Source organism: Dama dama, chromosome 9 (assembly GCF_033118175.1).
Source record: "Dama dama isolate Ldn47 chromosome 9, ASM3311817v1, whole genome shotgun sequence".
In the NCBI taxonomy this organism is placed as follows: Eukaryota; Metazoa; Chordata; class Mammalia; order Artiodactyla; family Cervidae; genus Dama; species Dama dama.
In genome coordinates this window covers 63,581,350-63,605,352 of record NC_083689.1, presented here as the reverse complement: position 1 = coordinate 63,605,352, position 24,003 = coordinate 63,581,350, and the positions used below count along the sequence as shown (strand labels likewise).

Genomic DNA, 24,003 nt, shown 5'->3' with positions numbered 1-24,003 from the left:
ATGACCGTACAATCTCTCAAAGGGCCGCAGCGGTTATCCTGCTAAGTGAACTAAGTCAGACAGAGAAAGACAAGTACTATATGATATTGCTTATATGTGGAATCTTAAAAATACCACAAAGGGACTTCCCTTCTGGTCCAGTGGTTAAGAGTCCACCTTCCAGTGCAGGGGCTGTGGGTTCAATCCTTGGTTGGGGAACTAAGAACCCACACGCTGCAGGATGTGGCCAAAAAATTAAAATAAATAAAATTTGGGGAAAAAGATCCTTTAAATATAAATAAATTTAAAAATTTAAAATACCACAAACTAATGAATATAACGAAAAAGGGGCTGACTCACAGAGAACAAACTAGCAGTTACCGGTGGGGAGAGGGAAGGTGGGAGGGGCCACATAGCAGTAGGGGATTAAGAGGTAGAAACTTTTATGTATAAAATAAATAAGCTACAGGGATGTGTTATACAACACAGGGAACATAGTTAATCATTTATAATAACTTTAAATGGAATATAACTTTAAAAAATTGTGAATCACTTTGTTGGATAGCTGAAACTTATCAAATATTATACATCAATTATACCTCAGTTTTTAAAAAAGCAAAACAAACAAAAGCAAAACGAATCAAGAGGAGGGAGTTCTCCTTTAGCCTGGAGTGATGGGTGGAGTCTCCCTGATGGGGGGGTCTTAGAGAATGAGAAGGATCTAAATAGAAGAAAGGAAGAATATGGAGTTCCTGGTAGAGGACATGATTGAGCAAAGAGCCCAGGTTGGAACTACTGTGGGGTGTTCTGGGGATATGAGGACACCAAGATGGGTGGAGAATTGTGTGTGTGTCTGTGTGTGCACATCTGTATAGGAAGAGCGGCCACGGCTAGATGGGCTTCAGTTCAGTCGCTCAGCTGTGTCCGACTCTTTGCAACCCCATTAACCGCAGCACGCCAGGCCTCCCTGTCCATCACCAACTCCTGGAGTTCACCCAAACCCATGTCCATTGAGTTGGTGATGCCATTCAACCATCTCATCCTCTGTCATCCCCTTCTCCTCCCACCCTCAATCTTTCCCAGCATCAGGGTATTTTCAAATGAGTCAGCTCTTCGAATCAGGTGGCCAAAGTATTGGAGTTTCAGCTACAATATCAGTCCTTCCAATGAACACCCAGGACTGATCTCCTTTAGGATGGACTGGTTGGATCTCCTTGCAGCCCAAGGGTCTCTCAAGAGTCTTCTCCAGCACCACAGTTCAAAAGCATCAATTCTTCTGTGCTCAGGTTTCTTTATATTCCAACTCTCACATCCACACATGATGACTGGAAAAACAGTAGCCTGGACTAGACGGACCTTTGTTGACAAAGTAATGTCTCTGCTTTTTAATATGCTATCTAGGTTGGTCATAACTTTCCTTCCAAGGAGTAAGCATCTTTTAATTTCATGGCTGCAATCACCATCTGCAGTGATTTTGGAGCCCCCCAAAATAAAGTCAGCCATTGTTTCCACTGCTTCCCCATCTATTTGCCTTGAAGTGATGGGACCAGATGCCATGATCTTAGTTTTCTGAATGTTGAGTTTTAAGCCAACTTTTTCACTCTCCTCTTTCACTTACATCATAGGGAGACCTAATTGAGAAGAGCTTTGAATGCCAGGCTGAATAGTGGAGGTAATGGGGAATCAGAGTTGGCTTTTTGAGCAGGAACATCAGATTAGAAGAGTGAATTTTAGATTTCATAGACTTGAGTAAGAAAAGGAGCCCTGAGAGATGATCTAGTCCAGGGATTTTTACAAAGCCTTGGGATTTTAAGAAAGCATTTCAGAAGCATCCATGAGTGGCATGGAGAGTCTGTGGATGGGGGTACCTCTCCTTTGCCTGCAATTCAATCAGAGTAGCTTGATTTTAATTCATGCAACATTTAATTAGAAGGAACCAGTCAAGAATCTTTCAGGTATAAGTAGCAGAAATCAACTCAAACTGACCTCACCAAAAGAGGATCTTATTGGCCTTATAGCTAAAGCAAAACAAAACAAAACATGGGTATGAGCTTCCGGGACAGTTGGATTTTGATGTTCAGATGTGGACAAGAGTCTATTGCTTCCCATCCCTCGGCTCTATATTTTTCTTGTGGGGCAGCACCAAGCTTGGAAACCCCAGTGGGATGGAAGCTTCTCTTTTCCTCCAGTCCCAACAGAAATAATAGGAATGAGTGTCATGGACTCACTCATTCCTACCCCCAAACCAACCACAGTCCAAAGGGCACAAATTACCCTGATTGGCTGGCCTGGGTCACATGCCCACTTTAGAACTGGATATGGAAGTTGCATTGATTAAACTTCTACCAGAAAAAGGGGAACTATAAACTACTACCAGAAAAGGGGACCTTTTTAGCTGCTAGAAAACATTCTATACAGTTATAACACGATAGATATATTCTATTAATCTCTTTATTATGTAAACAAAGAGGTAGAGGTGGCAAGGAGGATAGGAATTTGCCCAGGTTCTTTCAGGAACTTGGAGAGAAGAGTTTAAAGCCCTGGGCTTTTGAGAGGGGCGGGAGTGGCAGGAAAAATATGAGAGAGGGCAAGTTTTGGTTACAGGTCAGGTCCGTGTGACTGGCACATCACATGCTAGGTACTCAGGGAGGGTCCAGCTGAAAGACTGAATCCACAGGCGGATCACCAAATGAACACACAGACAGACATTTTCCCACTCATGCCAGATTTCTGTGCATTCTGCTTTCCAGACAGTGCCTACTTGAACTTAACCTCTGAGCAGAACCTCCTCCAAGAGGTGGCCGTGGGTGAGAAGCTCGAACTCAGAGTCAAGGTGGAGGCCTACCCAAGCCTGCAAAGTTTCAACTGGACCTATGAGGGTCCCTTCCTTGGCTCCCAGCCCAAGCTCAACTTTGTAATCACCAACGACACATACAGGTACCACCCACTAGCTCCCATCTGCATGGCCCACAGCCAGACAGAGAATACTTTAACCGAGAGTCAGCACATTTGGGTCCTGTCTCAACCTTGACTAGGGGGTGAGTCCTTTCCCATTTCTAGGTCTCAGTTTTCTTGACTATGTAGAGCCTCAACGTCAGTCATCTGTGTTTGAGATGTAGATGACATTAGTGTAGCCTCTGTGCTGTATCCTTGGGAAATTAAATGTCCTCCTCAAGAATTCTACCATTTCTTGGGTGTGTGCTTTCTGACAGTTACCCAGGTTTTCCCGAGCTTATTCATTCTCCTCTTTTGTGACTAATCCAAATGCAGAAGACCATCCCCATGATTTCCACTTAGAGTCACACTCCTGACGGCAGTTGCACGAGGTATCTGCCTCACACACAGGTTTGGGGGACTAGAGGGAATTAATATCTCTCAGTCACAGATACATCGAAAGTTCTTTAAAAAGCCTGTGGCCATCCACCCCTGAGAATTTCTCACCAGCTACTCTTCTCCACTGGATCAAAACTCTCCTTATAAAGGTCTGTCTGCCTGTGCACGCCCCCACCCTCCACTCCCAGAGTCCTGCTTACTCTACGTGCACAGCATCTTAGAAATGTCTTTTTGTCTCCTGTGGACTCTCTCCTCAGGGTCTTTCTTTCCTGTCCAAAGTGACCTAACCAGGTGGTTTCTAAACAAGAGAGTTTCTTCCCTAAGGAGGTACACTGATAACGAATGTGAAAATAATAATTTCTCTGCCCGGTTTTATTTCTAAAATTTTTCCTGGAGTAAGGAAACAGCAACCCACTCCAGTATTCTTGCCTGGAAAATCCTATGGGCAGAGGAGCCTGGCAGGCTCCAGTCCCTGGGGTCACAGAGTCAGACACGACTGCGCATGTATACACTCCCGTCCGTAGCTGCTTCACAGTGTTGCGTTAGTTTCTCCTGCACAACAAAGAGAATCATCTATGCATATACACACGTCCCCTCTTTCCTGGACTTCTTTCCCATTCAGGTCAGGACCACAGAGCACTGAGTAACGTTCCCTGTGCTATACAGTCGCTCTCATTAATTACCTATTTTATACATAGTATCAATAGTGCATATATGTCAATCCCAATCTCCCAGTTCATCCCATCTCCCACTTCCCCCCATTGATATCCATGTTTGTTCTCTATGTCTGTCGCTATTTCTGCTTTATAAATAAGGTCATCTATACCAATTTTTTCAGATTCCACATGTATGTGTTAATATACAATACTTATTTTTCTCTTTCTGACTAACTTCACTCTCTATGACAGTCTCTAGGTCCATCCACATCTCTAAAAATGACCCAATGTCATTCCCTTTTATGGCTGAGTAATATTCCTTTGTATATACATACCACATTCTGTTTATCTATTCCTCTACCATTTGAATGAGGGAGTACAGCTCCATTAAGGACAGCAAATATGTGGTGTACACGCAATCACATCTCCTCCCACAGCTGTGATGAACAGCCCTAATTCAGTTTTGAACCATTTCCTGCAGTGTCTAAATGCAGCCTCAGAGTCCTCAATGCAGTCTTCAGGCTGTATTTCCATCATAACGGGCTCACTTGAGGAGACCTGCTTGCCACCTCTGGTGGACAATCCCCGGACATCTTCCAACTCCCAAACTCTCAGGAGTTCTCTTTCTAGTTCTGGAAGCCCAAACCTCTTCGATTCCTGGATTCTTGTTTGTTGATCATCAGAATCAACAAAGATGTTCCCTTGTCCTCATTTTCCTCTTCCCAGTTCCTTTCTTGTCCTTTCCAGCCAGGATTTCTAGCTTCCTCTCTGCTAAAGCAGAAGTTCTGAACTGGAGTCAGCAGACCCCTGGAAGGAGGCTGATCCATGGATAGGTCTCAGGGGTCTGTAAGCAATAGGGACACTGTGGAAAGGAACCAGAGAGGTGTCCTTGAACCTGGTAATCTGGGGCCTTTCAGCACAGGGCACCAAACTGAGACCATGTGATAGGTGTGTTCATCATGGTGATTTTGACTCATGCAAAAAGTTAAATTCTTTCAGTTTAAGAAGCAGGTATTAGTTATCTCAAGAATTGACACATGTTAGAGGGGTTCTATATGCCAACGAACTGGCTGAGTAAATACCATGTGTTTTAATCTAGTAATGGCTGCAGATATTTTCCAATAAAGGGGCAAATGTCTGCAATGAGTCAGGCTCTCTGAATACAGATCCCTCTAAACCTTAGGCTGAGTCGGTGAATTAATTACTCTAAGTGTCACGCTCACAGAAAAAGAAACAAAGGAACAGAAAGGTTAAGTGTCCTTGCCTAAGGTCACACAGCTGGGAAATGCAATACTAGGACTTGAGCCCTGGTCTCTGGAGCCCCAGGGCTGCATCCTGCCTCCCTTCCCTCTCAAAGCCCCCTCCTGGCAGGGCTGGCGCTTTGGGAATAGAAGCTGACCAGGTACTGGCGTTTTCAGCAAGGACTGTTTAGCCCAGTGATAGTGGTGAAAGGAGATATATTCAGCGAGGCTTGTGAGGTGCCTCCCAGCATCGGCACTTTACAGACACCGCCTCTACTAAATCTCAGAACCGAAGTGCTTTGCGGATGAGAGGGGCAATTAAGGAAATCGGGTTGGTGGTTTCTCCATGTCTCAGTGGACCCAGCCTGGGTACCTGGCTCAGCCAAGGCCTTCATGCCCCAGACCCTTGACCAAAAATAAAGCCACCCCCTCTAAGGTGGTTGTTGGAACCCTCTGTCCTCACCCCAGACGGCCTGCTCCTCCCACACAGATATACCTCCAAGCTCACCCTGCCTCGCCTGAAGCCCTCCGAGGCCGGCCTCTACTCCTTCCAGGCTAGAAATGCCAGAGGCGAGGATAACCTGACCTTTGAACTCACCCTTCTTTGTGAGTAGAAGGGCTTGGGGACATAGGGTTCCTAGGGTGGCCCAGATAGACAAGCTGGGGGAGGTTGGGCTGGGGCAGAGAAGGCTCAGGGTAGGTGGTCAGACGAGGAGACTCAGGCCCTCTCTACCTCAGACCCCCCGGAGGTAGAAGTCATGTGGACCTTCACCAACGGCTCTAAAGCCCTGCTCTGTGAAGCCTCGGGGTACCCCCGGCCCAATGTGACGTGGGTGCAGTGCAGCAGCCACACCAACAGGTAAGTGACTTCCCTCCTCACCTGGGCTCGGGGGCTGGGCACCCCAAAGCTCTGACCACATTCTGCGCTTCCCAGATGTGATAAGACCCACGTGCTGGTCCTGGAGGAGCCGAACCCTGACGTCCTGCGCCAGGAGCCCTTCCGCAAGGTGACCGTCCAGAGCCTGCTGACCCCAGGGACCTTGGAACCCAACAGGACGTACGAATGCAGGGCCCGGAACAGCATGGGGAACACCTTCGCGGCCTTGGGGCCCATCTCCGTAGGTGAGCCTTGGACCCCTGCTCCAGGCTGCGACAGGAGCGGGGGCCCGAGGAATACCCCCACCCACTCCTGGGAGCCAAGGGCCAGAGTTCCAGCGCCGAGTGTGTCCCAGCCGTACTGAGTTCTAGCTCTCCGTGGGCGACTCGAGGCCCCTCGTGACCAAAGGCAGCAAGACGGGCAGTCCAGAACCCAGAGGGCTGGAGTAGTAGGGGGAGAAGGGCAGAGGGGAAGCAGAGATCTTGAGAAAGCAGCGGCAGCCTAATCTGGCCCCTCCGCTCTTACTCCTGCACTTGGGCTGACTCGTTAGTTCACAGGTGTGTATTTGAGACTCACAGAGGAGCAGGGCCTCCCCTGGGTTTAGAGTCTGGTGACGGGGACAGGCGACTAATGAACCCAGGCCCTGCTCCCAACCCAGGGCCAGCCTCGCCGGCCTTTCCCATCCTTCCCAGACTCCCTTCCGTCAGAGACACAATCCTATCCACCCGGGGCCGCTGTGTGGTGGGGGTGGGGGACAAATGCCGCAGCAGCATCGTCTGGAGGAAGATGCATCCTTCTCTGCATTGCACAGAGGCTGCATGTGGGTGAGTTCTCTGATTCTGAAAGGCCTGAGACTGTACAGGGCCACAGCACCCTCCGGCCTCTGAAAAGCAGGTTCGGCACCCACTGTGTGCCAGGCCCAGAGAGGACAGACTGGGCCTCTGCTTGGCTCCAAGGGGGCTCCTGGGGCCCTAGCCTTTGGAGTCCCAATTCCACATGCCCTAGCAGCTCTGTCTCAAGCTGGTGGTCCTATATTACAAATAAGAAAGCCAACATTTCGCTGAAGGCTTACACTGTGCCAGGCATCACGCTAAGCCCTTTGCAAACATTATTTTAGTGCACTCGCCTAATCCCGGGAAGTTGCTTTAGTACAGTCTGCCTTCCCTCTTGGGATATGATGAACCTGAGGCTTTGAGAGAAGTCACAGGTTTGCTCTCACACCTCCTAAGAGGTAGAAGTGAGGCTGAGTCTCAGATTCACGCTGCTGATCTGGCCAGGGGGTGGAAATTAGGTCCTTCCCAACACATCAAGGGAACTGGGGCTACTGATGTGGGAAGAGAAGACCTGGGTCCGTGAGTCTGGCTTTCAGACTCTCGGAGGGGTGTGTGGTCCCAGAGGGCACTTGGGGATGCCGCAGGGACCTCCTGGGGAGGCGGATTTCAGTCCAACCTCTAGAAGGTCTCTCCGTCCAAGCTGGCCAGAGGTGTAGGTAATGAGCCTCCACATTGGGGGAGGGTACAAGTCACAGCTGAGCCCCAGAGGCTTCTTGCACAGGCAGGGGGTGGGTTGCGTGACCTGAGGGGCTCCCCCGGCTGCAGAGGCTATGAGTCTGGGTAGGGTTTAGAGCTGGGCGTGAGCGGGGCTGGAGGTGGGGGGTTCTCCCTGCCCCTGGCTAGGGGAGGGTCTGTAGGCTTCCTGCTGAGAGGACACCTTGTTCAATCAACAAGAATTTGGGGGGCACCTACTGTGTTCCAGGCCAGTGGCCTGTTTCAGTGGGGCAGCGGGTCTCAAAGGCCCCTTCGGCCGGCTCACTCCCCTGTCCCGCCCCTTCATGTAGGAGCTTCCACACAGCCCCGCGATGAGCCCCTCTTCACGCCGGTGCTGGCGGCCTGCATGTCCATCATGGCCCTGCTGCTGCTGCTGCTGCTGCTGCTTTTCTACAAGTACAAGCAGGTGAGCCTGGGCGGGGCGGGGGCAGCCAGACCCTGGGGAGGCACCGCCAGGCTGTGTGGATCCGCCCGGCATGACCACTCATCCGTCAGCCGGTCATTCACCGACAAGAGCTCTCCAGTGTATGTTAGTGTGAGTGGCTGTGTGAGTCAACACTCAAGCCTCTGGGGTTCTGCCCTCATAGGCTTCACTGTCTAGTGCAGGAGGCGGCTGCTACCGTGAAAGTGGAGGGAGTGGATTACAGAGGAAAGATGCCATGGGAGTCGGGGAGAGGGTGAAGGTGGCATCCTCTCCCAGCTGGGGCTTCCAGGGGCACAAGAGGGGCCCCAGGGGCCAGGCCTGTGTCTCTGTCAGGTGGCAGGTGAGTTTGTGGAGGGAAGGCCTGACCATCATGATCCTCTTCATTATTTTTTAAAAAGATTTGTTTGGCTGTTTCAGGTCTTAGTCATGGCACACCAGCTCTTGGTGGATACCCATAGGCTCCTCTAGTTGAGGTGCATGGGCTTATTAGTTTCATATGCACACTTAGCTGCTCCGCGGCATGTGGGATCTTAGTTCCCCGTCTAGGGATCGAACCCATGTCCCCTGCATTGGAAGGTGCATCCTTATCCACTGGACCACCAGAGAAGTCCCTATCCTCTTCCTATCCACAAGCATGCCTTGTGTATGCTAAATTGCTTCAGTTCTATCTGACTGCGACCCTGTGGTCTATAGCCCGCCAGGCTCCTCTGTCCTTGGGATTCTCCAGGCAAGAATACTGGAGTGGGTTGCCATGCCCTCCTCCAGGGGATCTTCCCAACCTAGGGACCTGACCCAGGTCTCTTATGTCTCCTCCATTGGCAGGGCGGGAGGTGCTTATGTCAGCACCCAGCATGAGGAGGCAGCTCTGAGTGCAGCCTCCAGAATCCAGGGCCCTAGGTCAAGTCTTCAGGGATCTTTACCACTAGCACTACCTGGGAAGCCCCTCCTCTTCATTATTTAACATTATTGTGAATCAAGTCTGCTATTAATTGCACTTTGACATTTAGTACCCTGCCTGTCACTTTGAATGCTCAATCAGTGATTGAGCAGTGATTTTAGGTGCATTTTTATGACATGTGTTACCTACATCCTCTCATTTACTGCCCTCAGCAACCATGGCATGTGGATAGTATCACTAACCCCATTTTACAGAGTTGGAAACTGAGGTTCCAAGAGATTGAGACAGATGACCTAGTCTACAGCTGGCCAATGGCAGAGGCTGGTTTTGAAAGAGTCATTTTCTAAACCATTTTGCAAAACATGAAGTCATCTTATTTTACCCTCACGGCAATCTGGAGTCAGGGACAAGAGCAGTCAGCATTCTACAATAAGGAAACAGGCTCAGTAAGGTTGAAGGACCTGCTCAAGAATCCCAGTTGCTTCCTACCCCAGAGCCCACGGTCTCCACCATTTAGCCTCACTGCCAGTCTATGTGAAAGACCATTTCCGGTGCGGTTGGGTGCTGACAGGGCCAGGCCAGAATGCTGTGGGAGGCCAGAAGTGGAGGGACAGTTTCTGGCTGGCAGGGAAAGGAGTCTGCTTGGAGGAGGTGGCCTGGCGTGGGTGAGACGGGCCATGGAGGACGGGGCAGGCAGCCAAGGGAAGAGGACATTCAGGGCAAGGGTGGCTCTGGGGAGAGGGCAGTGTGCACAGAGTGGGGAAGACCACGGGGAGCACTGAAAATACTGATGCCTGGGAGAGGATGCAGGCGGGGGCACATTGGAGGTCTGGACCCCATCCTGAAGGTTCAGGAGATGTGAACAATAGGATGAAGGGAGTTACAAGTGAATAGCCCATCTGTGGGCCCCTTTGCTGCCTTTTCTTCCCCGCACCGGCCTTGAGGGTTTTAGTGTAAGTAGAGGACTTGGAGTAGACAGGTAGATGCTGTGTCGGGGGGGGGTGCCCCAGAGGTGCACAGGGTGCTTGCGGCTTATGTCAGCACCCAGCATGAGGCAGCTCTGAGTGCAGCCTCCAGAATCCGGGGCCCCAGGTCAAGTCTTCAGGGATCTGGGTCCACCTCTGACACTGGCCGTGTGACCTTGACTGGCAGACTGCAGACTGCTCAGCAAGGTCCTGGGCTTGGACAGCGCTCAGACTGGACGCTGAACATGCCGGGCCCAGGAGGAAGCTGGCTGGGGAACCTGAGTTTGCTCACGCATTTTGGGATTGGAGTGCTGTCTGAGGTTGGGCATCTCCTTGACTACACGCCCAAAGTGGTTGTTGGGCACTGCTCGCCCACCTCCAGGGGGACAGGACTTCACTCTCGTGGCCTCCCGTTCCTTCTCTGAGCAGCTCTGTTGCAAAGTTCTTCCTTATATGGAACTGAAAGCTGCCTCCCTAGCCCCGCAGAAATTCCAGAGAAGGGCCCAGTTCCCCCTCCTGCCCTTTCTGCCTTGGACTGCCCGGACCCCTTGGTCAGTTGTTGTTTGGGAACACTCTACCTTCTCTTCAAGGGACCATTTTTGGAACATGTACGCCCAGGCACCTCTTATCCTATTTAGGAAATTGAACTGGCCCCAGAGCCCACCCAAGGCCAAAAGGAGGAGGGTATCCCAGGAGTCAAGATGGCCATGCCCTAACGTGATGGCCATGCCCGAGGGCTTACCATCCAAGTATCCTTTGCTTTGCCCCTTGGGGTTCTGAGCCTCGCCCCTTCCCTGGGGAGCCAGCCTGGCTTGTCCTCACTACCCAGGCCTGAGGGGAGGGTGGCCCCAGTTGGGGGAAGGGTTGCTTCTGTCCCGGGGCTGAGTCATCGCCTTTCTGGCCCCCAGAAAGACCACAAGGGGGGCTGAGGGGGAAGAGAAAAGGGCAGGAGTCAGCAGGCTAGAAGCAGGAGAGACGTGCGGAAGAAAGGATGACAGTGACGGGAAGGAGCAAAGGGGATGGTGGGAGGGGCAGTGGAGAGGCTAGCATTCTCGGGAATGGGGGGTATAGAGGGGATGCACAGGAGGGTCCCTAAGATTTCTGGTGAGAACTGTTCAGATCTTCCCCTTCCCAAGACAGAAAGCATCCTCCCACCCAGACAGCAGGCCTACATAGGGAGTTGTGGGGACTTTGATGATTCCATGTCCACCTCGGTCGGCAAGGGGAAGTGGCCTGGGCCCGTTACAAGGAATAAGTGAGATGACGCACGTTGAGTGTGGAGCCCAGTGCCCACTCACAGGAAGTGCTCTGCAGGCACGCACTGACAGCATTCTATTCCAAGGCCACCCAGAGGAGAGGCCCCTCTGGGCAGGAGCTCCCAAGAAGAGCCACGTGTAGGCGTGGCGGAGGCCGGGCAGAACTGGAGGCCGCCTCCCAAGAAGAGGGGTGGGGGCGGCTGAGACAGGCGGGAGAGAGTGGTGTTCTCCTCCAGTGATCAGGTCTGGGATTCAGAGGCTGAAGTTCCAGCCGGGCAACCTCACTTGCCTTGATCACCCTCCCCTTCCCCACTCTCCCCTGCCCGGCTCGGGGTGAAGTGGGGAGGGGGCTGACTCAGGCCCAGCTGCAGGGCCAGAGGAAGGAGAAGTGGCAAGGAGGAAAAGATAGCCCTCACCGCAGTGGCTCCTGGAGATAGAAGTGGCCAGGAGAGGAAAAGGAATCCTTCCTGGTACTGTCTCTGTCCTTTGGGTTGGAAAGGCAGCCACAGGCAGGGTTTGAATCCTCTGACACTCAGGAAATCTTCCTGTCCCATTTCAGACTGTCTGTTATAACTCTAACATGGCTGTCCTGACATTTACCCATAGTCTCTTGTTATGAATCAGAACCTGGAAGTTCTTCCTTATGTCTAACTACAGTCTTTCCCTCCAAACTACCATCTGGATGTTCTTCCTGATGGCTACCTGGAGTCTTTTCTCTTAACCTGGGAGACTTCGGTCACAGGCCACGCTCCTCCCAGCACCCACTTGAGCTCCCCCCACCTCGAGGGGGGTGCCCCATGGAGGATCCCAGCTGCTAAACACAGCCCAGCTGGCCTCCATGCCCCACGAGTGACCGGAAAGAGAGTTGGACTGCTGATCCGAGGCCTCGGTGTTCTCCACCACCCCACTCCAGCTTCCACTTTCCACCTAAACTCTGTCTTCCATCAGCACTTCTCGTGGGCACCCTCTGGCATCATGCCCCCATGCAGCTGCCACCCTGGGCAGGAAAGAGAGCGGCAGCCACTCCCCGCTGTTCAGGCTCTGCCACCGGCCGGCTGGCTGGAGCTGCATGGAGAGCCTGAGTGGGTGCGCCAGCTGCTCGCTGCTGTGTGCACGGGGTCTCTCTCCGTCTGTCCTTTAACTTTGTAAAGTCCGATGCATCACTCGCCTGCATCAAGCCTAGGAGGTTTCTCCTGGCACTGAGAGAATTCACTCAGTGACTGGCAGCCCTCAAGACTTTCCTGCCTTCAGAACTGTGCCTGCTCGCCTCCAGCCACATGGCACTTCCAGTCCCTTGGCCTCTCCAGGACCTTTGCCACATCCACACCTCTGTTCCCCCTCCGCTCCCCTGGCCAGCACCCTCTCACCTCCCCGGGGGCCCTTCCTGACTTGTCTTCCATTGTATTTGTAGTCCTTTATATGTATTTATTTGAGTGGAATGCCTATCTTAATCACTAGAATGCAAACTCCAGGGGACAGGAACCTTGTTCTGTTCAACTCTGAATCATTGATGCCTGAAACAAATAGGTGCTCAGTGGGATATTTAGATGGGAGTAATACTCAGCCTTAAAAGGGGAGGCAATATTGATATAAGCAACCACATAGGTGAACCTTGAAGACATCACGCTGAGTGAGACGAGACAGTCATACAAGGACAGATTCTGCATGATTCCAATTAAATCAGGTCCCTGGGATGGTCAAATGCATGAGATAAGTGGGAGGTGGGAACAGGGAGCTATTGTTTAGTGAGCACAGAATTTCAGTTTTTCAAGATGGAAAGTTCTGGAGATTGGTTGCACAACAATGTGAATGTAGGTACCACCACCAAACAGTATACTGAGAAATGGTTGACTTGGGGAGTTTTGTTATATGTTTCTCACCACAACTGAAAGTAAAACAGCTGATACTTGGATGGGAGGGTGGACGTGTGAATGGACCTATAGTTTCACTCTCCCTCCTAGCTCAGGAATTACCAAATTATCAGTTGTCAAGACCCTCAGACATGGTCCTAAGTCTTTCAATATACAGTTAAGGAAACCGAGGCTTGGAGAATGGATGGTCCCTTGGTAAGGCCAAGCCGACAGGGACTGGGTTCTCGGTGCCATGGGCATGGGGTGACACGGCCCCTCTCACCAAATTGCAGGCCACACCCACCTCCTCCCACTGTGCAGTGGGACCGCCCAGTCCCTGTCCTCCTGGGTCGGGATGATGTCCCAGACCCACCTGGCAGACCCGGCTGACCCATCCCCTCCTTCCCCAACCCTCCCCCCAACAGAAGCCCAAGTACCAGGTGCGCTGGAAGATCATCGAGAGTTATGAAGGCAACAGCTACACCTTCATCGACCCCACCCAGCTGCCCTACAATGAGAAGTGGGAGTTCCCCCGGAACAACCTGCAGTTTGGTGAGCTGGGGTCTCTGCACCCACCATGCCCTCCTGTCACAGGGCCGGCATGGGTGGCGGGGAGCCTGTGGGCCCTTAGAGGCCCCTCTGGCACCCCAGGACCTGAGGAGGCTGTGTGTGTGTGTGTGGCAGGTAAGACCCTCGGAGCTGGCGCCTTTGGGAAGGTGGTAGAGGCCACGGCTTTTGGTCTGGGCAAGGAAGATGCTGTCCTGAAGGTGGCCGTGAAGATGCTGAAGTGTGAGTGCAGGAGGGGCTCGGGGGTGGGGGAGCGGGTAGGAGGTAGTAGACACCACCAGGATGGTCTGTCCTGTGGTCACGGGGCATTGCCCGCATTTTCAGCCTGTCAGAGCCTGGGATCAGGGGTGAAGCCACTGTTTTCTTTGTGAGCGCCAGGCTCCCTCTTACTCCTGGGTGTGGAAGGGCTTCTGACTGAACCCCGAAGGGGCTGGGATGAAAGGCCACCCTGGCGTCTGGCTTGGCCACAGCTTGGCCTGCCACCCAAACCAGTTCAGTGACGGACCACCTCTCCTCTCTCTCCCAACTCCCATCTGTATGTCCTCATCTATTCTGCCTCTCTTGGCTTCTGATGATCTTGGGCGCTCTGGGTGCCCCCTGCTTTGCTCCCCGGTGCCTCCTGTGTGTGGCTCTCCACATCCTGTCCTTTCTCTGTGGCCCCACCTCCCAGCCACAGCGCACGCTGACGAGAAGGAAGCCCTCATGTCAGAGCTGAAGATCATGAGCCACCTGGGCCAGCACGAGAACATAGTCAACCTCCTAGGAGCCTGTACCCACGGAGGTGAGGGGCCCTGGCAGGCATGCGGGGCCACGGTCTTGGGCATCTGAGGGCCCCGGGGTGGCCTCACTCCATCCATCTTCCCCTTCCCATTCCCACAAAGTGAAGGTAGGATCCTGTCTGGGCACCCCTTGAATTCCTAAGGCCAGACGCCTGGACTGGTCAGAAGCTGCTTGTGGATGACAGGCAGTTCTGGGAGCTCTGACCAGTGGCTCTCAGACATGCGTGGACATCAGTCACCTGGAAAAGGAGCAAAGAATGCAGATCTTCGGACCCTGCTCCAGGGAGTCTGATGCTGTGGGTCTAGTGAAGCCCTCCAAATCTAACTTTAAGCCCCACTCAAAGAGGCTGGGCACTCACCGCAGGCCCATTGAAGTGTCCCAGGAACCATTGGGATTCAGTCTGCCCCATCCTATTCTCCTATAGCAGCTATGACTTATATGGAACTGCCTTAGTTTTCCTTGGAAGAAAGAATTCTTCAGCTAGTTTTTTGGGGGTCCCTCTGCTCTAGACAGATGTGGTCACCAAGGCCCAGAAAGCATGGAGGGCTGCTTACAGTCAGGCAGGATTAGAATCCGGGGCTTCAGAGTCACAGTCCAGGTTTTTATTGCCCTTTCCCCACATCCTTGTCCAGGTGGGGTGGTGGATAAAGGGCGCACTGACCCCACTCTCTTGGCTGCTCTAGGCCCTGTCCTGGTCATCACTGAGTACTGTTGCTATGGTGACCTGCTCAACTTTCTGCGAAGGAAGGCTGAGGCCATGCTGGGACCCAGCCTGAGTCCAGGCCAGGACCCCGAGGCAGGCACTGGCTACAAGAACATCCACTTGGAAAAGAAATACATCCGCAGGTAGTATCCTGGCAAAGGCCAGGAAGGCCAGGACTGGGAGGTGGGGCCCCGTGTCTGTTCCCAAAGTCAGCTCAGGGTTGGGTGGCTGTGTGGTCTTCACCTTCCCGTTCGTGCTGTGGGGAGTAGCCACCTGTATTATGTGGGCACTTTAGTTTGTTTCCTACTTATTCCCATCACCCAAGGAATATTTGAGCCCCTACTCAAATATTCTGAGAGTATAACGGGCAGAGATAGGCAGCTCACAGTCTGGTGGAGTCAGGCGTTAATGGATCATTTTATTGTGTGTATAAGATCCATTCGGGGCCCTAGCTAGAGACAGGCAAGTCTTGGGGATAATGGCCCTATTTCTCCCATAGCATGTGCTATGAGGCCTGGAGGGCACCCATCCCAATTTTGAGCAGCCATGGGGAAGTGGGATAGAACCTGTTCCTTGTTGGATGACAGGGGGCAAAACAGCATAGCTGTGGCCAGGTCCTTGGTCCACTTGGGCCTCAGTTTCCCCAACAAGCCATCCAGGCAGAACCTCTCAGTCTTTCTGCTCTCTCTGTAATGCTGTGATTCCTGGAAGCCACACAGAGGCAGATGGACAGAGCCACATGGGGAACCACAGAGAGGAAGTGGCCGGCTTTGTGTCATACACGAGGCAGAGGCAGAGGCGGGCCTGGTTGGACCCTGCTGCTGCCTCCTTGCCCAGTGCTCACCTGAGTCCAGTGTTGGACTCAGGGCCTGTGAGGCCTCGGGGCCAGGCTGCTGCGAGCTGCAGCAGGATCAGAAGGGTATACACTGGGCTCCTATCCTACCACTGTCAGCTACCCGGTCTGGGAAGGCAGAAGGGGAAGGAGACCATGTCACTCTATCCAGTGACCTCAAGCACAGGGGCTGGCAGGATCTTGCTTCCTCTTCGGAGTCTCTGAAACCCTTTGGAGAGGGTGGCTCATACTGGGCCTCAGCATGCTGGGAACTCAGGGCAGATCAACTCGAAATGAGAACAGAAAGCAAGTGTTAGCATCCATATTCACGATTTCAAGGGCAAATGGCATGTGACCCAATCTTGCTAATAGTATAGTTTCCAGACCAAGAGAGAGGATGGTTTTTCGATGGTCAGACTACAAATAAAACACTGGATTGTTTTCCTAGGAACACTAGAGTAAGGACATCATCACGGTACATATCTCTGTCACAGAAGGGGGCAGGAGGTGAGAGGTCCAGGCTCCTATCTGGTTCGAATATTAGAAGCAGTGGTGTTTCACAATCTTAGAAAGTGGAAAAAGTGTCACTCAGTCATGTCCGACTCTGCGACCCCATGGACCATAACCTACCAGGCTCCTCTGTCCATGGGATTTTCCAGGCAAGAGTACTGGAGTGGGTTGCCATTTCCTTCTCCAGGGGATCTTCCCGACCCAGGGATTGAACCCAGGTCTTCTGCATTACAGGCAGACGCTTTACTGTCTGAGCCACCAGGGAAGCCTATCTGGACCTTAACAGCTACCCAAAGCACAAGCTCATAGTCTTCTGAGAGCTGTTAGGCATGTACCATCTCAGGCACCTCCAGACGTGCAGAGTCAGAATCTGCATTCAAATAAGATTCTCCAGGTGATTCACATGCACATGAATTAGTTTAAGCAGCTCTAGATCAGGCCTCCACTCTGGCTGCACACCAGAATTGCCTAGAGAAACTGGTGAGTGGGAATGACTAAGTTTTGTCCCTAGTTTCCAAAGTCTTTAGTCTTGGGGGGTGGGGGGGGCGGTCTGAGTATCTGGAGCTTCCCAGGGTGAAGCCAGAAGGGAGAGGCACAGTGCAAACAAGTGGACTCAAAGAAGGGGCCCTGGCGTAAGCTCAAATCCCCACTGGGGCGTTCCAAGGATGAGGGAGACGCTTTTTGAGGGCAGAGTGAGGACCAGGAAGAGGAACAGCCCCAGGGAAGACTAGCATTAGGAACAGTGGAGAAACTTCTAACAGGCAGAGCTGTTGAAGATGCAATAGGCTGTAAGCGCCCTTGCTGGATAGCCAAGCACGAGTCACTGATCACTCAAGAGAGGGTGGTTCAGAAACTGAAGTGCAAGTTGACTCAGGTCCCTTCCTCTCTGCTAAGTGGCTGGGCGAGGCCTGAGCTGGGCAGTGGGAATGATGGGCCCCTCTCCTCTGCAGGGACAGCGGCTTCTCCAGCCAGGGTGTCGACACCTACGTGGAGATGAGACCTGTGTCCACTTCTTCGTCAAATGACTCATTCTCTGAGCGAGGTGCGAGGAGGTACCCAGGGCTGAGGGAGAGGAGAGGGGCTGCTGGGTTCAAGGTGGGGCCGGGGGCCGGGGGCGGCAGTCAGCGGGGCTGCCCTGATGCCTCTCCCAACCCCAGACCTGGACAAGGAGGACGGGCGGCCGCTGGAGCTGCGTGACCTGCTCCACTTCTCGAGCCAGGTGGCCCAGGGCATGGCCTTCCTTGCTTCCAAGAATGTAAGTCTCAGAAAACAGGTCCCTCTGTGTGGTCACCCAGGGGGGTGGGGGCAGCTGAACCCGTGAGGCTAGATGGGTGAGGACACGGGAAAGAAAATGGAGTTTGTGAAGGGGGCCATGCTCCCCACAGCACAGACTGGGGTGTCTAGAGCTCGAATGCTGGCTCCGCCACTTGCTGTGTGGCTTTGAGCAACCGCTGAACCTCTCCAAGCCTAGGTTTCTACACCTATAAAGACAGATGCAATCGCAGGATGGCATAAGGGTAAGATAGGGTTACGATGTGCGCAGATACTTAAGGGAGGGCCAGCCCTGAGGGTGGCGGCCGCTGGTCCTGTTAGCAGCTCCAGAGCTCACTGTTTCCAGGCCCGTGCAGACCACCGAGCTTCTGAGGCGGCTCCTGATGCTCTCAGCCAGAGGGCCAGTCATGGCGGTTTCTCAACACTGCCTGTCTGACCACATGACATTTTCTCAGACTTGGGTCATGGTAGAAGGCAGGGCCTGGAGCCAGGGTATGGGACCAAAAATGATGGCCACTGCCTCATCCCCCAAGCCCTCTGGGGCCCTGGCTGCTCCTCTTGAACCCTGGGCTCAGGCAGGGAGGGGCCAAGACTGACCCTCAGCGCCTTCCCTCAGTGCATCCATCGGGACGTGGCGGCCAGAAACGTGCTGCTGACCAGCGGCCACGTGGCCAAGATTGGGGACTTCGGTCTGGCTCGGGACATCATGAATGACTCCAACTACATCGTTAAGGGCAACGTGAGTGCTGGGAGGGCTGGGCCAGGCTGGGGAGGGGTGGTGACCTGGGCCCAAGGTGACCGGGGTCTGCTCTGCCAGGCTCGCCTGCCCGTGAAGTGGATGGCGCCAGAGAGCATCTTCGACTGCGTCTACACCGTTCAGAGCGACGTGTGGTCCTATGGCATCCTGCTCTGGGAGATCTTCTCACTTGGTAAGCTGCTGGCCCGGTCAGGCTCAGCGTGGGGCTGGCTGGTGCTTGGTGACCCATGGCACCTGCACCTCCTGGAGGATGCTGGCCCAGGATGCCTGGAGGTCAGCACAGAGCAAGGGCTGCCGAGGGCGCAGGGGCGGGGGAAGCATCTTAAAACCAAGTGTCGCGGCTCCAATGTGGCCTGAACCCCTCTACCCTGATAGCACTCCCTCCAGGCTGTTTCCTTGCATGCTATTTCCCCTCGTCTGAGACGTGCATGTCCCTGAAGACCCAGCGCCCGTTTCTGGGGCACTAAGACAAGTACCTGGGCTCACCCCGTCCATGTGCTCCTCCACCGACCAAAGCCTGTGCTGGAATTCCGCGGGTGTAATGAGACCTGAGCAAAGGTTTTCTACATCCTCGAAGTCTGTAATTAGCAGGACACCTTTGGCAGCGCCTGGCCCGTAGTAAGCGCTTGTTAAGGGGAGCTGCTGTTCGACTACCACGTCCAGCTGGGACCCGACACCCAGCCCCGCCAAGCTGCAAGGGGGAAGGGGAAGGCGGGCACTGAGCATCGTGATCTTACCTTTTGCAGGGCTCAACCCCTACCCTGGCATCCTGGTGAACAGCAAGTTCTATAAGCTGGTGAAGGACGGATACCAAATGGCTCAGCCCGCGTTTGCCCCAAAGAACATGTAAGTGAAGCACCCCGGGGTTTGGTGGAAGTGAATGGAAAGGTGTGTGGCCCATCGTTCCAGTCCAGTGTTCTAGGGCCAGGTTTCCTCTTGTTCACAGTGGACTAACGCGGACCCCTTTTAGCAAATTTAGGGTTTCCACGGGTTTTCCGGGTAGCATGGAGGACATTCTCAAAGAGGGATCTTAACAGGGGCTGGCCCCAAGACGGATGATGAATGTTTCATCTGGACTCTGCTATTATGAGCCCAAGAAGGCTCTTCTCTTTGCTTCTGTCCTGGCGGCCGGCCTCTTGCTCAACACAGCCACCAGCCACTGCACTCTCGTAACCGCCTCCCGACAGCCGGCCACCACAAGCTCCTCACTGGCTCCCTGCCCTCACCACAGCCCTTCCGCAGGCCTGCTGGCCCGTCTCGCCCACTGCGTCTTTCTCCAGCCACCGTCTCCCCACAGCTGCTCCCTGCGCCACCCAGGGGCTCCCTGCCAAGGTGGATGCACGCAGCCCGCTAACCAGCTCCTCACCCACTTTAGTACTACCACCAAGCAGCCGCTTAAACCTACCTGCAGGCAGCAACGGTGCCCCTTTGTGCCAAGAGCTTGGGCAAAGTAGCATCCCTGAGCTTTTCTTAATTTTCAGGTCCATTCTGACAAAAAGCCCCCTCTCCCAGGGTTACCGGAAATATTAGATAAAGCACACCAAAGACTTCACACTGGTCTTGTGCCAAGCTCACTTCTGACTCGGTTTCAGGACCTCTGCCAGGCAGGAGTGTGTATGTGTGTATACGTACGTGTGTGCACACGTACATGATGACTCCCAGGCCCTAAGCGGCTGCTTCCTCTCCCGTCTCAGATACAGCATCATGCAGGCCTGCTGGGCCCTGGAGCCAACGTGCAGACCCACCTTCCAGCAGATCTGCTCCCTCCTCCAGGAGCAGGTTCAGGCAGACAGGAGAGAGCAGGTGAGTGGGGTCAGGCTCACGGTGGGCGGCTTGGTTAAAGCTGAGCCTGACCCTTCGGGACTGACCGTTCCCTGGCCTCTCTGCACCCAGGATTATAGCAATTTGCCGAGCAGCGGTGGCAGCAGCAGCGAGCCAGAGGAGGAGAGCTCCAGCGAGCACCTGACCTGCTGCGAGCAGGGTGACATCGCCCAGCCCCTGCTGCAACCCAACAACTACCAGTTCTGCTGAGGAGGGGACCACAGGGAAGTACTGCCCTCCCCGCCTCCAAGCTTGCACCTCCTCCATGGATGGGGCACCACGGGAAGAACACACAGACTCTGCCCTCCGTCTTTTCCCTCAACAGCCCGGCCCAGCTCTGAAACTCGGGAACGGGACCTCTATAGGAGGTTGGTGAGAACCCCACTCCCAGGGCCTGGGCCATCACTGCCAGTTGGGGACTGGGGCTGAGCCCCACCCCACCCCACCAGTTCTCAAAGCTGTGGCCTCAGCTTCACTATGCCAACTGGGAGAACACCCAGCTCACTCTTAACCTGTTCCCACTTCTGGGAACTGCCTTCCGTCCATCCCTCCTGTTTCAAGGGAAATGGACTGACTTGGTGATTGAAGTTCCCAAGAGGAAACCAAGGTTCCCTGGGCTTTGGCAGAATGGAAGGGACAGCCACTGAGTGGCTCGATGAGAGCAGACAGATGCTTAGGACTGTGCTCAGGCCCTGGGAGCAAGCTGGCTCCTCTGGAAGAACCTAATTGTCTCCCTCTGCCTCTAAGCCATCTCTCCACAGCCCCACCCCGCCCTGGGTCTGGTACTGCTGCAATGAGCCAGGTGGCAGCTAAAAGCTTGGAGTGTTCTGTCTGGCCGGCCACACCAAGCAAGCAGCACCCGCTCCAGGTTGACTCATCATAACTAACAGTCACACTGTGGAATGTCCCTGTCAGCATTAAACTAACCCCATTAACACAGCCGGCCTGTGTGTCTCTGTGCCCCGCGGACTCCCAGGGACTGCCTCCGTCCTTCCATGGTGAGTGACGCTCCCCAGCACCTCTGAGGCCCAACCACACTCTACCCCACACAATGAGACTGGAACTGACTCTTGTTGCACCCAAACCATATAATTTAATAAACTTTATTCCGGTCAGGGGAAGAGAGAGGGGGGGGAAAAGCCATCTATCCCACTCCTCTCAATAAATTAAGTAACACGGCCAGTTCCCGTGCCCTAGGCAAACCATGGGCACTTGAGCCAGTCCCGCTGTTTCCTTACGACCCAGTCTGCTTCCCCTTCACAGAAGGGAGTTTTCCTGCTGCCGCCAGGTCATGCCATGCTCACGGGCCACTTCCTCTTTAGGGGAGGAAGGAAGCTGCAGCAGCAGCAGTGGCCAGGAGGGGTCCTCACAGCTTGAGGCAGAGGAGAGTCCTGGAAGGGAGCAGTGGCTCGCCCCCTTCCACCCGCTCAGCTGCCCCCAGATGTGAGTGCAGAAGAACAGGAGAGAGATGCATGCCTACAAAGACCCTCAGAGCTAAGGAAGGCCCCGAGGCAAAGGCAACAGGCTGTGGGGGAGGGAAACGGCATCCCCAGCCCAGCCGGGGCCTCTACCCCGACCCGCAGGCACCCCGGGGAAGCAGCAGTCTCCCCAACTTCTCTCAGCCTCCCTGTCTCTCTAGTGGACACATGGTGCCACCCATTTAAGTGTGCCTCTGGGTCTAGTAAGGAGCGTCCCGGTGCCTCTCCCGACCTCTGGAAGGCTGAGACCCCAGGCTCCACTGAGCTCAGGAAATGGAAGCTCTTTGGTCAGTCCCAGCCTCAGAGGCTGGTCCCTGGATGGATGTGCCTCGGGCAAGGGCCTTGCTATGGCTTGAGACGAGCTTACTCTGTGGCCGTGGCCCCATCCTCTTCCTCACCGTCCTCCTCCGCCTCCGTCTTGATCTGAGCAACCCCAAGACGGTATAGAGTGTCACGGATGACCACCTCACCAGGCTGGCAGCTCTGCACAATGTCGTGGATCTGCCGGTTGACGATCTCACGGCTGGTGAGGAAGTCCATGAGGCGGTTGTAGAGGTAATAGTGGGTGGCATTGTCAAAGGCAATGGGCCGCTGGCGGACGCTGTTTGATTTGCTGTCTGCAAAGGAGGCCAGGATGGCTGCATAGGGTGCCAACTCAGGACACAGGGCCAGGGAGTGGTGTCCAGCACTAGGGTCGTCAGGACTGGGCTGTGTGCCTGCATGGACGATGCGCCGTGCGGCAGTCTTGGTGACCGGGTGCTGGACAGAGTGCTCGGCCTCTGTCATGTCCACTGTATAATGCTGGTCCAGGAGTTCTGGGCAGGACACACTCTAGAAGGGAGATGAGAGGGAAGTCCAAGCTGTGTGAAGGACGGCGTGAAAACTGCGGCTCAGTCAGCTCTGTTTCAATCCTCCATTGCCACAGGGCGGGCACATCTCCGAGGGTAATCCCCCGTTCCTCCTACCCTGGGCCTCGTGTGATGCAGGGGACAGTAACAGTGGCCACCACCCAGAGCAGACTTGGGATTACCGGAGCTGCTCTTACTCTGTCCGTATCTCATCAATTCTGCCCAGGGCTGCAGGGGAGGTTCCCCCAGAGGCTCTGATGTCCTGCAATGCCCCTCACAAACTCACAGGGTGAGCAATGCCCAGGGAATAATAAGAAAAAGGCAAGTGTCCCCTTCCTCCTACCAGTCTAATGTCTCTTCCAGCAAAGGGCATGTGCCTGTGCTGCAAGCTTGAGACAATGCACTAAGACACAGAGGCCAGAGCTCTGCTATTAATCTGCTGTGGGACTCTCAACCAGTCCATTTCCCCTTCATGGCCTCACTTTCCCCTTTTAATTAGAGGAAAGAGGTTGATAAGGCCAGCATTTTCTAAGCCACTGTGCCTCTAGATCACAATACAAGGAATGCCAGGCAGCAGATTCAGGCAAAGCCAAAGTAGGGCTGCTCTGGGGCTATAGTATGTTAGTGCACAGTATCTTTCAAGGTGGCAATCTTCTAGGCTCATCTGCAAGATAATCCCTTTGACCCCCACAATACCTGTGTTTTCACCCTGGGTACATTAAATGACATGCTATGGCCTCACACACAAGGTCAGCAGAGATTTGTGGCATAAATGCTGGTTCCAGTGTACTGAGATAAAACACTGGTGGAGAGAAAAAAAGATGCTTGGATGGGTCACAGAAGACCTGCCCGAAGAACCAGTAAGACACGGTCAGCCTTGTGGGATCCCAGTTTCTCAGAAGGGAACGTACCACTGGTGGCTCCGTGGGGCTAGAGAAACAGCCCTGATTCCTCCCCCACATCTGGTTGGTCAGCTCCGGATAGCAGAGGTCAGCACACAGGGCCACGGGTGTGGCCATGTCAACCACGTACACAGGAGGCCAGTGGCGGGAAGAGACAAGCAGATCCACGTGGTCGAGGGCGCTCTCGCCCCGCACAAGATACTTGGAGCCGCAGACCACCTGGTGGAGACGGAGGGTGCAGCACAGGGTGAGGAAGGCCATCTGCAGAGATGGGTCCACTCACCTCCTCCTGGGATGGCCAACAATCGGGTTTCATGCCTGAAGTCCCGCTCCTGTCCCCAGGTGAAGTCGCCAGTTCACTCCCACATAGGAGAAGAGCACCCAAGCCTCAAATGAGGCTGAAACACACCCCCCACCTCCCCAAGGCACTGGCTCCAAACCCCCCTCAACACCACACCCCTAAACCCCATCTAGCCCGATGGTTCCCAAGCTGCATGGTGCCTGCAG

The 24,003-nt window shown here is 53.9% G+C and overlaps 2 protein-coding genes across 3 annotated transcripts in view; one reads left to right on the top strand and one right to left on the bottom strand.

Moving 5' to 3' along the window:
- The window catches only part of CSF1R (colony stimulating factor 1 receptor), a 32,704-nt gene extending 11,497 nt beyond the window's left edge, over positions 1-21,207 (top strand). The window contains exons 6-21 of the mRNA XM_061151720.1: positions 2,730-2,916; positions 5,700-5,815; positions 5,948-6,068; positions 6,144-6,331; positions 7,924-8,039; positions 13,452-13,578; positions 13,711-13,815; positions 14,264-14,374; positions 15,057-15,219; positions 17,369-17,460; positions 17,576-17,673; positions 18,307-18,429; positions 18,508-18,619; positions 19,194-19,293; positions 20,142-20,250; positions 20,341-21,207. Of these exons, the coding sequence (XP_061007703.1) occupies positions 2,730-2,916; positions 5,700-5,815; positions 5,948-6,068; positions 6,144-6,331; positions 7,924-8,039; positions 13,452-13,578; positions 13,711-13,815; positions 14,264-14,374; positions 15,057-15,219; positions 17,369-17,460; positions 17,576-17,673; positions 18,307-18,429; positions 18,508-18,619; positions 19,194-19,293; positions 20,142-20,250; positions 20,341-20,478 (2,006 nt within the window). The 3' untranslated portion in view covers positions 20,479-21,207. The remainder of the gene's footprint in view (positions 1-2,729; positions 2,917-5,699; positions 5,816-5,947; positions 6,069-6,143; positions 6,332-7,923; positions 8,040-13,451; positions 13,579-13,710; positions 13,816-14,263; positions 14,375-15,056; positions 15,220-17,368; positions 17,461-17,575; positions 17,674-18,306; positions 18,430-18,507; positions 18,620-19,193; positions 19,294-20,141; positions 20,251-20,340) is intronic.
- A 148-nt stretch (positions 21,208-21,355) lies between these two features.
- The window catches only part of HMGXB3 (HMG-box containing 3), a 61,267-nt gene continuing 58,619 nt past the window's right edge, over positions 21,356-24,003 (bottom strand). For both annotated transcript variants that reach the window (XM_061151719.1, XM_061151718.1), the window contains exons 19-20: positions 23,506-23,715; positions 21,356-22,577 (exon numbers count right to left, since the gene is read on the bottom strand). In XM_061151719.1, the coding sequence (XP_061007702.1) occupies positions 22,110-22,577; positions 23,506-23,715 (678 nt within the window). In that variant the 3' untranslated portion in view covers positions 21,356-22,109. The remainder of the gene's footprint in view (positions 22,578-23,505; positions 23,716-24,003) is intronic.